Source organism: Chamaea fasciata, unplaced genomic scaffold (assembly GCF_029207755.1).
Source record: "Chamaea fasciata isolate MVZ Bird 193981 ecotype frontalis unplaced genomic scaffold, bChaFas1.0.hap1 SCAF_7, whole genome shotgun sequence".
NCBI classification, from domain to species: domain Eukaryota; kingdom Metazoa; phylum Chordata; class Aves; order Passeriformes; family Sylviidae; genus Chamaea; species Chamaea fasciata.
In genome coordinates this window covers 33,291,178-33,306,822 of record NW_027094092.1, presented here as the reverse complement: position 1 = coordinate 33,306,822, position 15,645 = coordinate 33,291,178, and the positions used below count along the sequence as shown (strand labels likewise).

At 35.8% G+C, this 15,645-nt stretch overlaps 1 protein-coding gene across 1 annotated transcript in view; it reads right to left on the bottom strand.

Moving 5' to 3' along the window:
• The window catches only part of DPH6 (diphthamine biosynthesis 6), a 198,354-nt gene that overhangs the window by 106,812 nt on the left and 75,897 nt on the right, over positions 1-15,645 (bottom strand). The window contains exons 9-12 of the mRNA XM_066188341.1: positions 12,494-12,644; positions 11,455-11,586; positions 7,495-7,624; positions 2,991-3,165 (exon numbers count right to left, since the gene is read on the bottom strand). Coding sequence (XP_066044438.1) covers positions 2,991-3,165; positions 7,495-7,624; positions 11,455-11,586; positions 12,494-12,644 — 588 coding nt within the window. The remainder of the gene's footprint in view (positions 1-2,990; positions 3,166-7,494; positions 7,625-11,454; positions 11,587-12,493; positions 12,645-15,645) is intronic.

The window sequence follows — 15,645 nt, the reverse complement described above, 5'->3', positions numbered from 1 at the left end:
GATGGGGATGAAGCTACTGGGTTAAGAAAGTGCGAAAAAAAAATTGAGGAAAAGATGACTGAAGGAGGGCTCAAACTGGGATCTGGCAGCTGTCGAAGGGAAAGAACTGAGGTCATGAGGCAAGCTAAAGGTTTCAGCAGACATAATCAAGTCATAGATACATATAATGTTGGCATATGTACAAAATACATTATGTCTTACTGTATCTTCAAACAGTTCATGTCTACTTCTTACAAAGAGAAACACTTCAGTTGTTTTCATAGAATGTTAATCCCAGAAGAAAATATGTTAATTCAAAAGAAGAATTTTACTATAAATCACTTGAAAATCCTAATTTCATTCTGCCACTGTTGCTTGGTGTCTATCAAACTGAGGCCAGGACATTCTCATGGTAAATTCCAAATCTTTACTTTTTGTCCTTATAGCAATGTTGGCAAGATCCTGAAAGATCTCTACTGAATTGAAATGATGCTCTGCAGAGTGATTTTTGAGACTGAAGTGTGAATTCCATAGTTTGCATGAACTACCTACATCTTTCTGCTGCCAGCTCTGCTCTCACATGCCAGGGCATATCAATCCCAACTTGCAATATCCTGAATATTAGTCTATAGTCTATTCTGAACTCTGCAAAAACACTGTGCACAAATACATGCTGATTCCCCAGTGTCCACAAAACTTCATATCAGACTGAAAAGACAAAAATGTAATTGTCCAATTGTTGTTGAGGAAAAGATAAATTCTACATATATACAACATAAGGTAATAAATATTTACTGGTTTAAGATCATTCAGCTTCTATTCCTCAATCATAAAAGCCTAGTAAACGTTTCATCATCATAAAATTTGTATAATTTCAAATAATTTTGGTTGACTACAAAGATTAAACCTCACTTTTGTGCTTTCCTTATTTATTCTGGAAAATATATTCCATTTCTAAAATATATTGAAGTGCTTACCTCTGCTCGTGAACTTAAGAGCTTAATACCTGTCCATACAAAGCCTTAGGAAGTTCAAAAAACTCATTTAAAGAAGATTTTAATTTTGGAAAATTCACGTTTAAGAAGATACAAAATCCGTATCTTCCACTAATAAAATTTCAAATTCAAATACTTTGTTTATGCACTGATACATTCCACTGTGATGTTTTCTTATGAAAAAGTTTTGCAAGTTATATCATTTATATGGTATTTTAGAAAGAAAAATTTTTTAAATATTAAAAATATTTACCAGAATGTTTATTTGTTCCAGTATATTTGACATATACTGTATCAAGTCCTGCAGAATGGAAATGTTACCAAAAGTCGAAAATTCTTACCGAGACAAAACCAGAGTGTTAAATATTGATGCTCAGAAGAAATGTACTGTTGGTAGTAATAAGGCAAAATCTAGCAAAGGAAAAATAAAAATATGGCTGCCACATATCCTACCAATTCCTCCTCCAGGTGTTTGTGGACTAGAGACAGAACACAGCTGTAGAGGACAACAACTGAGTGATCCTGTAGCAGAGGTACAGCTTTTCATAACTATTACTTTATTCCTGTGGTAATTTTTAAAAATAAAAATACTTTACACTGTAAGGGAAAATAAAGTTGCTTAACTTAAATGTCCTCATGAGGTAGAAAAAAATAAAGCAAAACAAAACACACCAGTGGGAAATTTCCTTAATGTTTGAATTGCTGACCAGTGTTACTGGTTACACTATATTTGAAGAGATATGAACTTTTCCTTGGGTATGCTGACTGTCCCATACCACCAGAAGATCTGGCAGTAACTGCTTATGGACAATCGCAGCATGAGATTTTTCACTGGGTTACTGAAGCAATTTTCAGTTGACTTCTGAATTTAGTTGATGGCAGTTTCAGTATATAGCGATCAGTTGCAATGTAAGAGAAATTTCTCTAAATAACAAAGATACAAAGCTTATTGATTTTAATCTTTGAAGGCTTATGCATGATATGATACAAAAATGATTATTGAAGTGTAAGACTGGATAAAGTTTAATAAACTGACTTCCTGCTTTCTCAAGAAAAATGGATATAGAGAGATGATAAGACCCCACCCTCCTGTAAGACCAGATTTCATACTGTAGTAATCTACCAGCATTTCTTCCTGAAAATAAAACAAATTCCACATGGGCTTCTGAGGCAAAATACTGCTCCTGCAATTTTCTGTAAAATAGTACAACGACAAAACAAAGTAAAATTGCATGGCCATTGTACTAGGTTTACAGACTCAAAAATATTTCAGGAAATTCAAACAGATGTCATATAGTCTTGCTTAAATCAGTTTACACAACACTGGACAGTGTGTTACATGAGAAGAGTATTGGTAAGATAGGCATAAATTTTTTGCAATGAAGAAGGTTGAGACAGTTCATGAATTGTCAGAATGGTACTAGCTGGACAGAAAATACCATATAAGCAGAAATTTTCAAATGCAAATTTTTGGTCCACTTTTCCATGATATTTTACTGCCTCCTTTTCATTCTTCTAAACAGTATGTAATATTCTGTTCAGTTTGTTATTATTTTGAAAAATAGAACGGTTCTTCAACCTTGATGTTCTTTTAAACAACCACAAGCCTCAAAAAGGATTTAATTAAATAAGCATTTTAGGATTGACTCTACCTATAAAAAAGTTTGAGCTTTAACAAGGAAACTGAAATATCCTCAGCTGTTCCTAAATTCTGTTTATATTCTAGGCAGATTAGAGAAGTATATGTATGACAGGTTTTTTGTCTAATTATAATATACAACAGAAGTATGCTGTTCTTGAGATTCTCTAAAAAGAATAATTTAACCAGTTTTATCATCACAAAATGAAGGACTGATGAGAGGTAAGTCATCTACAAGTTTTAAAACCATAAACTCAAAATGCTATTTTTTTACACATTTTCTTTTGCACATAGAGAATGGAGAGAAAGTAACTTTATAGCTGTATTCATTTCAGTCAAGGGGGATATATTTCACATGAAGTAACAAAAATTCCTACCTTGATGGACTGACTGTAAGGTCCTATGCTGGCAGGTGCCCAGTGGGAAATGCTCTGTACATGCATGACCAGCTTTTCATCATGTACTACATCATCCGTTGCCATGTCATACTTATGTGCAAGGCAGTCAATGCAAAACAGCACTCCATCAGGTAACAGTGTTTCCACACATACTCTGAAAACACAAGACAATTATTTTCTTCAAACAGAAGTTTCCTTGAATCAACTTTCAACATTTATTTTCCTTTTTTTTTTTTTTTCTTTTTTTTTTTTTTTCTTTTTTTTTTTTTTCCTGGACATTATCTTAGGAAATTTTGCAAGGATCGTAACACAAAAGTTAGAGTGTTGCAATAACCTGCTAGCATTAACACTGTTATCTCCTCAAGGACACTCCTGGCTCACAGACAGCTTCTTGTCCACCAGGACTCCCAGGTCCTTATTTGTAGAGCTACTTCCCAGCACTTCAGTCTCCAGCCTGTAGTGCATGGGGTTATTTCTCCCCAGGTGCAGGACTCTACATTTGCTTTTGCTGAATTTCAGAAGGTTCCTCTCTGCCCATCTCTCCAGCCTGTCGAGGTCCTTCTGCAGGGCTGCACAGCCACTGGGGTATCAACCACTCCTCCCAGATTGGTGCCACCAGTGAACTTGCTGAAGAGGGATCTGGACCTTCATCCAACTCATCGATGAATAAATTAAACAATACTGGACCCAATATTGAATCTTGGGGCACACTGCTAGTGACAGGTTTCTAGCTAGACCCTGTGCCACTGATTATGACCCTCTGGGATCTGCCATTCAGGCAGCTCTCAATCCACCTCTCTGCCCACTCATCTAGTCCACACTTCCTGAGTTTGCCTATGAAGATGCCGAGAGAGACAGTGTCAAAATTTTCTAAAAAGCAGAAACTTATAGTTCCTTTATAACCTTCTCACAGGTTATCTGTAATACTAGCATATGTTTCTGCTATTCTTTAAGTTGCATGAGAGATACATACATCTGACAGGACTCAAAATCTACTTAAGCATGCATTTACAAAGTTCACCTCTGTTTCCTCCAAGGAAGACTGAGTGCCTTAATGAACAGACAGACATGTGTTGCATGTGGCCAGTTAAAAAGCAGGGGGGTTGAGCGTCTGTGTGGGGAAATCAACATTTCAAAGTCTGAAAAACAATTATATTTGCAGTCCATGCATAGAAAAGTAATTTAGCACCCAGCAGGAATCCAACAAAAAATTACTTGTTCTTTTTACATATCATGTAACATAGCCTTATAAAATTCTTCCCATCTTACTTATTTCTTCCAAGAAAACTATTGTTCTTCTCACCTCCCACATGTAAATAAAGTAGATTTTCCTCATTACCATCATCATAAGCATGGATGAATGGATTTTCTGCCTGGCCTGATAAATTTTCAAGACAATTTTGCAAATTTATTGCAGATCCACACCCGAGTCAGTGCTTCAAGCATACTGCTTGTGAGAACTTCCACAACCAGGCCTCTGTACATAATGCAATGATGCAACCATGCAAACTGCTGTACAATTTTTCTCCAGGACAAAATGCAACATAGACAAATATGCAACATAAATGCAATGTTGTGGAAAGGAACCTGGAGGTCATGGTTGATGGCAAGCTGGATATGAGTCAGCAGTGCCCTGGTAGCCAGGAGAGCCAACCCTGTCCTGGGGTGCATCCGGCACAGCATGGCCAGTCAGGCAAGGGAGGGGACTGTCCCCTCTGCTCTGCACTGGGGTGGCCTCACCTCGAGTGCTGGGGGCAGTTCTCAGAGCCACAGTGCAAGAAAGATATAAACTGTTACAGAGTATCCAAGGCAGGGCAAAAAGATGGTGAAGGGCCTTGACGGGCAGCTGTATGAGGGGCAGCTGAGGTCATTTGTTCTGTTCAGCCTGGAGGAGATTCAGGGGCGACCTCACTGCAGTTACATCTTCCACATGAGGGGAAGAGGAGGGACAGGCACTGATCTCTTCTCTGTGGTGATCAGCAGCAGGACCTTAGGGAATGGTATGAAGTTGTGTCAGGGGAGGTTTATGTTGGGTATTATGGAAAGATTCTTCATCCAGAGAGTGGTTGGGCACCGGAATAGGCTCCCCAGGGAAGTGGTCACAGCACCAGCCTGATAGAGCTCAAGAAGCATTTGGAAAATGCTCTCAGGCACATGGTGTCTTAGGTGTTCTGTGACTCTTAAGGTATCCTGTGCAGGATCATGAGCTAGACTTTGATGATCTTTGTGGGTCCTTTCCTACTCAGGATATTCTCTGATGCTCGGAAAACTGTTTGCTCCATAAAAATAAAACTAAAAAGCCATTTCCCTGCAAATTTCTGATCTTTCTACCTTTTATTTCACTGATGGAATGCTATGTAACTGGCTATGCAAATGTGGAGGCCTAAAACATTCTTTCATAAGAAATGAAAATTATATCAGGAGAAGCTGAGTATTATAAAGAGAACCAACATCATGTAGGAACGGAGAATAATTTTGTGTTTACAGCTAGGATTAGATCCCTCCTTTGAAGGCACACACAGCCAACCCTCTTATTTCTCTCTGATTTAATAATCCTGGCCTACAGTCAGCATCTTGAAGAAGCCTCTTTCTGCTTGTTTTGGGTCTGATACCCAGGCAGTGTAGTGGAATGTGATGATTATCTTAACAATGTCTTTGAACTATTTGTCTTGCCATACTTAAAATTCACAAGCCTCTATTACACTTCATATTCTGCAATAGGATTGTAAAATATAGGATTTTTCATTAGAAAATTGCTGAATTGTTGGTTTTAAAAATATGATGAAGACAAGAGGTATGACCCTGCTTTTAGTACACGATTGGACTAGATGACCTCCAGAGGTTCCTTGCAACATGTATTAACCTATGATTCAACTGAAATTTTTCAAGCTATATCAGTTCTGCATTCTCAGCATATTATCTCAGAAGCATAAGAAATTACTGTAAAAATTACAAATTACTGTAAAAAGAAATAAGCTATTTTGTCAAGGGCAATAAAAATACAAACAGAATATTAGCTTTAACACATCTTTTTAAAAAAAGAAAAATTTCATGGGCTAGGTGTTTTTTATCCAATTTCCAATGGAAAACAAACCCACCACACCCAAATAACACAGGAATCACATAGTGCACACCTAAACCACCAAGCAATTCCATTATGTCAGATGTAGACTTGGATGCAACATAGAAGGTTTTGTACAATAGATACTGAAAAAACTATGCTTTGTGTATCTGTAAATAGAAGTCTTATCATCACTGTAATTTCTTTTCATACTTGAATTCTTACTGAACATGGAAGTGCAGCTAAGCTATCCATCTAGTGTGATTATCTGAGGGAAACACAAGACATTAAGAACAACCAGGTTGGATCTAGCCAAAGATCCATCTAATCCCATACTTGTCTTCAACCAGAGCCAAGTGCATAAAGGCCGGGGAAGAAAAGAAACAGCTTAAATACAGTTTTGAAATAACTATCAGCATCTCATGATGTGAATCCCAAGCAACTGCTGAGATAATAATTTGCTTTTGTATGTAACAAAATAAATGGAACAAGGTGAGTAACACTTGTCACAAAGACTTAGGAAGGCTCCAGACCTCATGACTTTTAGGAAGACTTAATAATGGTAATAAGTTTTCAGTAATGCTTTTGACACTTTCTCCTGTAACACACTCATAGAGAAGTTGTTGATGTATGGGCCAGATGAGCAGGGAGTGAGGTGGAGTGAAAACTGGCTGAACAGCCAGTCCCAGTGGGTGGGATCAGTGGCACAAAGTCTCAGAGGTGAACAACCAGGAGCCTATACTGGTACCACTCCTGTTCAACATCTTCATTCATAATCTGCATGATGGGGCAGAGCGTATCCTTGGCAAGTTGCCATCCACATGGATATTGACAGGATGAAGAAACAGGCACACAGGAACTTGATGTTCAGCAAGGAGAAGCTGCAAGTCCTACACCTGGGGGAGGAACAAACCCCAGGTCCAGTATATTCTGTGGGCCCACTAGCTCAAAAGCAGCTTTACAGAGAAGGACTGGAGATTCCTGATGGACACCAACTTGAACATGAGCCAACAATGCGCCTTTGTGGCAAAGAGGGTTGATGATATCCTGGGTTGCATTCAGAGAAGCACTGCCAACAGGTCAAGGGATGCAAACAAAAAAGAAAAGCAAATAAAATCCCAGTAATACAAACAGTTGTCAGTTCAATCAAGTCAAAAAGAACTAAGACTTGCACACCATGTATTATCCTTCTGTAAGTCCATATGTGGGGGCATTTGTAAACCTTATGGTATATATTAAAGCAGGAATTTCTAATCCCAGTGTTTTTGACATGAGCAACTGTAATGTTAATACTCCAAAAGGCAGAGAAAGTCTTCTTCCATGAGACACAAACATTTGGTAAAATGCTTCACAAATATGGCAACAATAATTCAGTCTATTACAGTGCATCATAAATATACTATAGCAGTAGTCTAATCCTACCTTGCTGGTGGACACAAATCAAATTCTGTCACATAAACTGAGTTTATAACACTGAAATCTTTCATCCTCCTCATATACAGATGAACCAAAATAATATCCTTCAGGGTCAATCCCTCTGAAGCCAAATTAGCTGCAGGATTTAAAAAAATAGCTGTTAAAGACAGAATATTTTAAATATGTGTAGATAGACAGCATAGCCGTCCTGGTTTTGTTCAGCAAAACCAACTGGTAATAATCTAGCTGTTGTCTAAACATGACTGAAGATTTTACAATATACTACCTTTCCCCATTTAATACTTATTTCTTTCATTACATTCTTTCTAACGTTAGTTTTCCAAATATACAGAAGCAGACTACAAAATTAATTTTACCCACTCTGAGCAGTGGTGAATTCTTGCCCCTTGAAAACACATCATGCATTCATGCATGTAGATATGTTACAACCCAAATTACTTGTATCTGTAAGTTTGATTATCTTGAGGGGGCTTGGGGTGGGGTGCTCATTCTGTGACAGCTAGTAATCAACAAAAGACTTTGAATCACAAAAATACAGAACTGGAAGGGACAATAGCCATCTTCAAGGAAAAGATCAAATATTTATATGCTATTCCAGAGGGATGCTTGTCTAAGCTGTTTTTAAAAACTCTCACTGCAATCATAATCTCTGCATAAACAAAGAATTATACATGGCAAGACAGACAATAGGAAACAGAAGTGGCCACAGGAGAAATGAAGGAAAGATAAGAGCAGAAGAAAGCTCAAGCAGACAGCTGAAGAAGAGATACTGAGAAGTCAAGATCATCTGAATGTGTATGCATAGAATATTCCAGTCATAGTGCTCAGAGAGAATGTATTACTCTTATATAATGTCCATCACATAACAAGATATGTGATCAGCTCTGCAGTGTCTCTTGTAGCTCACGAGCAACAGAAACTAAATGAAGACAAAATCTTCTCTGAATACAGAACAGATATATTCAGAGAATAACTGATCTAATTTAAATGAGCCATGTAAAGTTCTTCTCAGTGTAATTTTGGGGATCTTGCCCTTTAATGTTACAGTGCGCACATGTATATATACTTATATATTTGTTTTTCAGTTGAGAAGTACGAGGGTATAAAGACAATCTCTGAAGGTTGTCACCTCAGTGAGAAACAGTTTTTCTGCTAAACTTCTCAGTGCTTTTAAAGACAGTTCAGGATTTTGCATCCTTTCATAAAGATTAGTTTGGTAACACCAATACTGAACTTCATTCTAAATGTCTCACCTTTACTTAGTCATACTGCCAATAACAAAGGCAACCTGAAGAGGGGAATTCTCGCTTACAAAAAAGAAAGTGTGCACAACTGATATAAGAAGTTATATGGCAATTGACATAGAACTCCTATGAAATCATAATACATGTCCAGAAATATCACCTGATAAAATAGCATACAATGGCAATTCTGTATGGAAATAGAAATGTATTTGAATACTACCTGATAGCAATCACTAGGTCAATATCAGCTGTTACATCATCAGTTAAGGAGGAAAAAAGGATAATTTTTGTATTTCTAGCCAGCACTTTAGTCAAGAAGTAAGGTCTGCAGTTAAAAGGTCTGCAGCATTATATGAAATACTGGAGGGGGAAAAAGCCCTCAGCCAACTGACACATACCTCTGCACACACGAACATCCCCACTCTAAATTTAAAATATAACTAACAAACTAACAACAAACTAACTCTAATTTGTGGACACAGAGTAAGCCGAAGGGAGTGATTTGGGTAAGTTCATAATTTCTACCTCTACTTAAAAAATACCCCTAAAGTAAAAGTACTATCCCGTTTTTCCCCTGCATGCATTAGAAGAATGGTGGGAGATAACTTCTCCCCATCTTGTAATCAAAATAAAACTGACTCCCAAAGCACTCTCTTTAGTAGAAAGGCTGGTTGATGAACTAGTTAGCAATCCACCACTTGGGCTCTTCACAACAACTGTTTTTCAGGGACAGGACTGTTACATTGCATATCTCCTGGATATACAGGGAAAACTTACAGACTTTCTGTTGAATTTCAAGCCATTCATAGTTTCTAATAATTTACAAAATATGATCAGGTGAGACTCACCCGTAAGCAGAACTGCCCTGAAAGGTTACATTGACTGAAGTACAGCTTTTTTGATTGTTTTTGGTTGGTTGGTTGTATTTTGTTTTGTTGGGGTTTTTTTGGGGGTTTTTTTTTGTTTTTTTTATTAAGGGGTTATCCAGAATCCTTAGCTGAGACCCACAAAATACAGTATCCAAACTGTCTACAGGAAGTAGTATTTAAGAACTTTAGCCTATTTTAACGTAGTAAAAATCCACAGTTTCCTTTGAGCTTACGAAACTTTGCCATGGTACAACTACATCAGAGTTGCTTTATATTATACAAAGCACATTAATCTTTGTCATCTTCCAATCATAATTAAAAAAAAATGTTTAACATGACCGTTTAAGAAAACAAATGTTTAAACAGCAATATACTGTATTTCCTTCCATTCTTGGCTTCACAGAATTCCATCCATTCTTCAGAACGTTTCATAGCGTCTAGTAATAAATTTCCATTTCCAAATCCTTTAGTCAGCACTCATTCACTTTATAGGTGGTTAAGTCAGTTAACTCAGCAAAGAGCTTAGAAGTACTTTGCTTATTCCATTCTCACCACAGTGAAGCTAAACTGCTGTAGAGATTTGAAAGATGTGTTCAGAAAAAGCCTTGTGCACATTTGCAGATTAAGTTTTCAGAAAGAAATTGTTTTGTTTGTCATGACAGAACTATAATTCATTTAGTTTCCACATCCACTTCCAAAAGGAGAACAACTAAAAGAAACATGAGAACTGAAATTTTCTGGAAAGGATCAGAAAACTTTTTTTTTCTTTGCCATCACATAGGTAATGCAAATAAGCTGCTGAAAGCAGTAGACTACTGCACTAGTCAGACACAACCCTTTTTGGCAGATGTTAAGGCAAAATTACATAGTGTTTGTACAAGCAAACTTCCATTCAAATATAATGAGAAGAAAATAAGACTGCACAACCTTTTTGCTTCACTTTATAGATGATAAGCAGATTTACACCAGTCTATTGCCTTTTTCAGTAAAAGTCTGATCATCTCCATCTTGCTGACTTCCAAACAACTAAAAACTAGCTTTTTGACCTTCTACCAAGTATAACTTTGCTTCTGAAAAAAAAATTCTAGAGTTTCTTTATCATCCTATATTCAATCATGAATCCTCAGCTGGACATGCAAAAAATGTAAGATATGATAGGACAATATCTCAGGGAAATTCATAATGAAGAATATGAGTTTATCCACTTAGATACTAAAAATTATTTCCAATTTCGTGAAGGAAAAGAAGCCTGTACAAACATTCTTTACTTAAACTTTAGAATGAAAAAATACAAAAAAAAATGAACATTTTTTTTTATATGTCAGAATCTTGTAAGAAACCTGGATTTCATGATTCCCAAGGTAGCAATTTTGTCTTTACATTAGTAATATAAATAAAATTTACTGCTACTGACCTAATCCTAGATGCCAAAATGTATATAAGCTTTCTAGAAAACTTAATTTAAAATTAGGGAAGCTACAAATGTGTTTTAGCAAGCAGGCAGCATCTATAGCACACATACATACTCACACACACTATATATTTCAAGAATGCTATAAAGTGAGCAAGTACTGTGGAAATAGTGTTTTTATAGTGATATGAACACTACTCTGGCTTTCCAGGGTCTTCAAAGTCAGTCAAATTATGATGTGTTAAATATTAAAGCTGGCAGTCTTGATATCAAAGGTTCCAATCAAATGAAAAATGAGATGGCAAACCAGCAACCACAACATATAAAGTTATAAAACCACATAAAAATACAGATTCTTCCTTAAGATCATATTAAAAACACAATCAATGACAGCAGGTAATGTATTAACTGAATAAAGCACCTCTGAGAGAAGAAAATGCTTCCCGTGCTGCATCTTGAGCATTTTTATCTTTTGACGAAAGGAAGTGGGCAGAGATACCTGAAAACCACTGGTAACCACTCAGGGATTTTCCTGAATTTTGAAATGTCTTAGCTATGGGAAATGAAGAAAAGAACTATGATTACAACAATGAAAAGTTTCAGATTAACCAAAGATACATTTTAAACTGTTTAAGGAAGAAGAACTTCCTTAAGAAGAAGACAGAAGAAAACCCCACATACTATAAAAACATCTTCCAAAATATTTACGAAGAGATATAAAAGTAAGTTCTGATAATAAAGCTCCCAAATCCTTCTCCAATACTGCCTTCACAAAATATGCATGCAAGTAGCACATTAGCTGTGAATTTCAGTACTTTTTCTCCTCCTTTTAATTTTTGCTGATCTTTTACAATTTCTCAACCTGTTTGGTTATAGACTTGGCACAAAATGTGACACTGAAAAGCTAAAATTTTCGAAAGTATCCAAGTGGCATAAAAACAGATTTTCAAACTTATATGCCAAATTTTATTGGAAGTTAGGTGCTTAACCCGGTTCTGATAATTTTACAAATGCATAACCTGATTAGACATTTTTAAAGCCCACCAGGCACTTATCCATATTCAAGAAATACCAAAGAACTAAATACTATTCAATACCCAAACACTGTTAGCTGTGAAACTTAGTTTTCAGGAAGTTTACCCATCTATGTACAGTAGTATAACAGAAATGCTGCGGTATTTCCACAGGAGGAAGAGACGGAAAGGAAGAGGGAGAGAAAGAAAGAAAGAAAAAAAAAAGTGTTATGCTCCTACAAACTAACTTGAAATGCTTCACTTCTACAGGTCTATTGACTATTATCAGAAAAATTCATTCTAGTAGGATCTCTCTTTTTCAGACTAATTACTATATGTCAAGCACATTTTTTTCAGGAGTGCTTGTATAGTAATTAGCATATTCCACCTGGCATGAAATAGTCAATCTTTTTTAGCTAATTTTTTTAAAAACTGTGCAAAACTCACTGAAATTGAAAGAGTTATGTTTCAAAGTCTTCCAGATGACTGCAGTATTTTTCTGTGGTACATACTCTTCTGATGAAGGGAAAACATCATCTGTGCAGCTTATCTCACAAGAACAGCTACTGACCACAGAAGTATCTGAGGATTCTTCCTGCTTGAGACAAACATTATAAAATAAGCAAGTAAACAGCATATCAAGCAGTATGAAATCAGCACATTTTATCATTCAAATACATGTTTAAGTTACAAAAAATATTATAGCTCAACAGGTACATATCATAGAACAATTCATGAAGGAATAGCAGCAGCATTTCCCATTAGATTGCAGAACTGGTAAAACATAATGTACTCCTGTTGACATATCAAATGGAAGAAAAAAGCAGACTTGGTAACTGAGGACAGTAGATATGAAAAATGATGAGACCCAGGAATAAAGACAGAAAGAATAGTATTATGAAAAATGGTATCCCACAATTATATACAAGACAACTATGTGTTAAAAAAAATAGTATAAACTAAGTGTACAAAAGAACAAAAGCACAAAAGTAATAATTTTATAATTAACATTGTCATTAAATACTTGAAATAGAGCAAAAGACTAATAAGAAAGTTTTAAAACTTTTTTGAACAACAAATGCAGGCAGTCTATGTAAAAAAAAAACCAACTCTTTCTATTATCTCACAAAGACTATCCTTTCCATCAAATGCTTTGGTATGAATTGAGATAACAGAAAAAAATATTTCCCATGATCTAAACATTGAAGTAATTTCTTGACAAGGAAGGAAAATCATTCTGACCAAATACTTTCTCAGGACCAGGAAGAAAAAACTACCCAATATACCTTTTAAAGCAAAATTCACTGGCAGAGTGCTTACTGACAATCTTCAACAATTCTGTGCTCATTACATTTTCAACATGCCACATTATTACAGCATACATTTTTTGTGGGTTTTTTTAAATTTGCTTTTTAATTTTAGAGTAATCAGAACTTTTACTCTCTCCCATCTGATTTTCCACTCAGCCTAATCTGCAGAGCATGTTGATTTTTGGACCACTAGCTTGGGTAATACCACTTGTCTATCTAAAAGCAATATGAATCATGTCATAATTTACCTAGAAACTGTAATCAAACACCACTGCATGCTGTAATGCCAGATTCTGTCAAGGAAATTTCTTCCCCAAAGATCTCAAATTTCATGTAGTGTCTAAACTATGCCTTTTACTGCAGGCTTATTAAATACTGAATTCACAAAAACTATAATAAATCCAAATAGGCAAGATAAAAAGTTGACAAAACATGAAATCTTTGACAAGGGATTAGAAACATCTGAATATTCCTTTAGCTAACAAATTCATGTTCCATGCAAAATGTCAATAAGAAAGAATATTAACATTATACAGGGAAGTAATTTTTATTGTATTTAATTTTACTGTATTCTTTTTTCTTTCCTGTGGAAAATAGAACATGTTTTATTGCAACTTTAAAGATTTCTCTTCATATTAATCACAAAAAAAAGTCAGAAAAATAAAGGCAGAAAACTATAGTATGCATCAGAAAACTGTGATAACTCAACTCCTACCTCAATATTTGACTTCACTGAAGTGAAAACGGATCCAGTTAAGTTAAAGGACTGCATTTGGAAATTCTGAGGAAAGGCTAAATTACAAAAAGATCATTATCTCTGAGAGGAAGCTCAGTTCTGATGACTCTATAAGAGGTCATAGGTAGTTTTATAAGCACTGTAAACACTAAGTCTATTATCTAAGAGGGGCTGATGTTCTTTGATTGGAATTCATTTTATTCATTCCTCCCAGAAAGACATGAAAGTCAAGCCAATAATCTACTTTACATGAATCAATTGTACATCAGAGGTTAAAAGAAGTCAAGAAGATGCAATATAATAGCCCAGACAAAAACTGCAATTTAGCACAAACATGACACGCATTCCAACATTACAAGAGACAAGCATCCAGCAGCATCTGTACCATTTCCCACTCACTGAATTACACCTTTGACTACGGCCATCAGTGGGTGCATTTTGCCATTATCCAGAGGGATGCCTGACTGCTCCTAAGCCTTCAGGTATGACTTAAAAAAAAAAAGAAGCAGGAACACAAATCTGAAATTGAAAAAGATCTTAGGTTTAAGCTACAAGATCCAAGAAAATTAAATTCTTTAAAAAGTTTCTTATTTTTTTATCTACAAGTTAGCACTTCATGGAGACACAGAATGTACAGCAGCATCACATGCTAGAAGTGCTACCACTTGCTTCCTACAAATTCTTGTTTTACTAAATAAATTACTTTCACTTAGTGATTCGTAGCATCCACCATGAAACAACCAACATGCATTGGAGCATGGATGTTCAGGGGTGTTCTAAGGTAACACATGCAAAGTTTGCACCTCTTGGTCCTACCCCTGAGTAAGCATGCACAGGCATGGTGATGTGAATGATGCAACTACACTGCTGCTTTGGGTTTTGTTTTTACATCACATGGATTTTAACTTCACTATGCTATAAAAATCCATCAGAAGGAAAAAAAACCCTGTTAACTGGAAAGGAAAAAGTTCCAGCTTGCCAGTTTTTTACTCCCTTTTATTAAGCTTTACATAATCACATTTCAAGAGGACTAGAGATAGAAATATCTTCTAAGGCTGCTGTTAAAGATCTGTAACTTCTCTTCACTCCCTAACCTGGAGGACCAAATTTATATGCTCTGCAAGTGAACATGAAAAGAGCACCTATTCCATTTTTATGCCACCAGTTAAAATGCTTTCATCTACACTTCAAAACATTACTTCTGCAAGATGTGCTTCATAAAAAAAAAAATTATGGGTATGGAGTGAGCCTCACAGACTCTATCACAACTGGTCGGGTATAACACAGAGAACCCCCCCGTAGCTTTGTAATTTGCTAATGTTACAAACATTCCAAACTGATGCCATGTGAAATTTTCGTATCATCTAGTCACATCTCTTTTTCCTAAGTAATTCCATATTTTACAAATAATTTAGCTTCTATCAATAATTCTTCACAGAGATAAATAAAATGATACATCTCTGTTTCCACACATACATAAAAACCTGGTCAGTTGCAAAATTTTTGGAAATTATTGTGAAATATCAGAAATCTCTTGTAAGATGCAAAGTCTG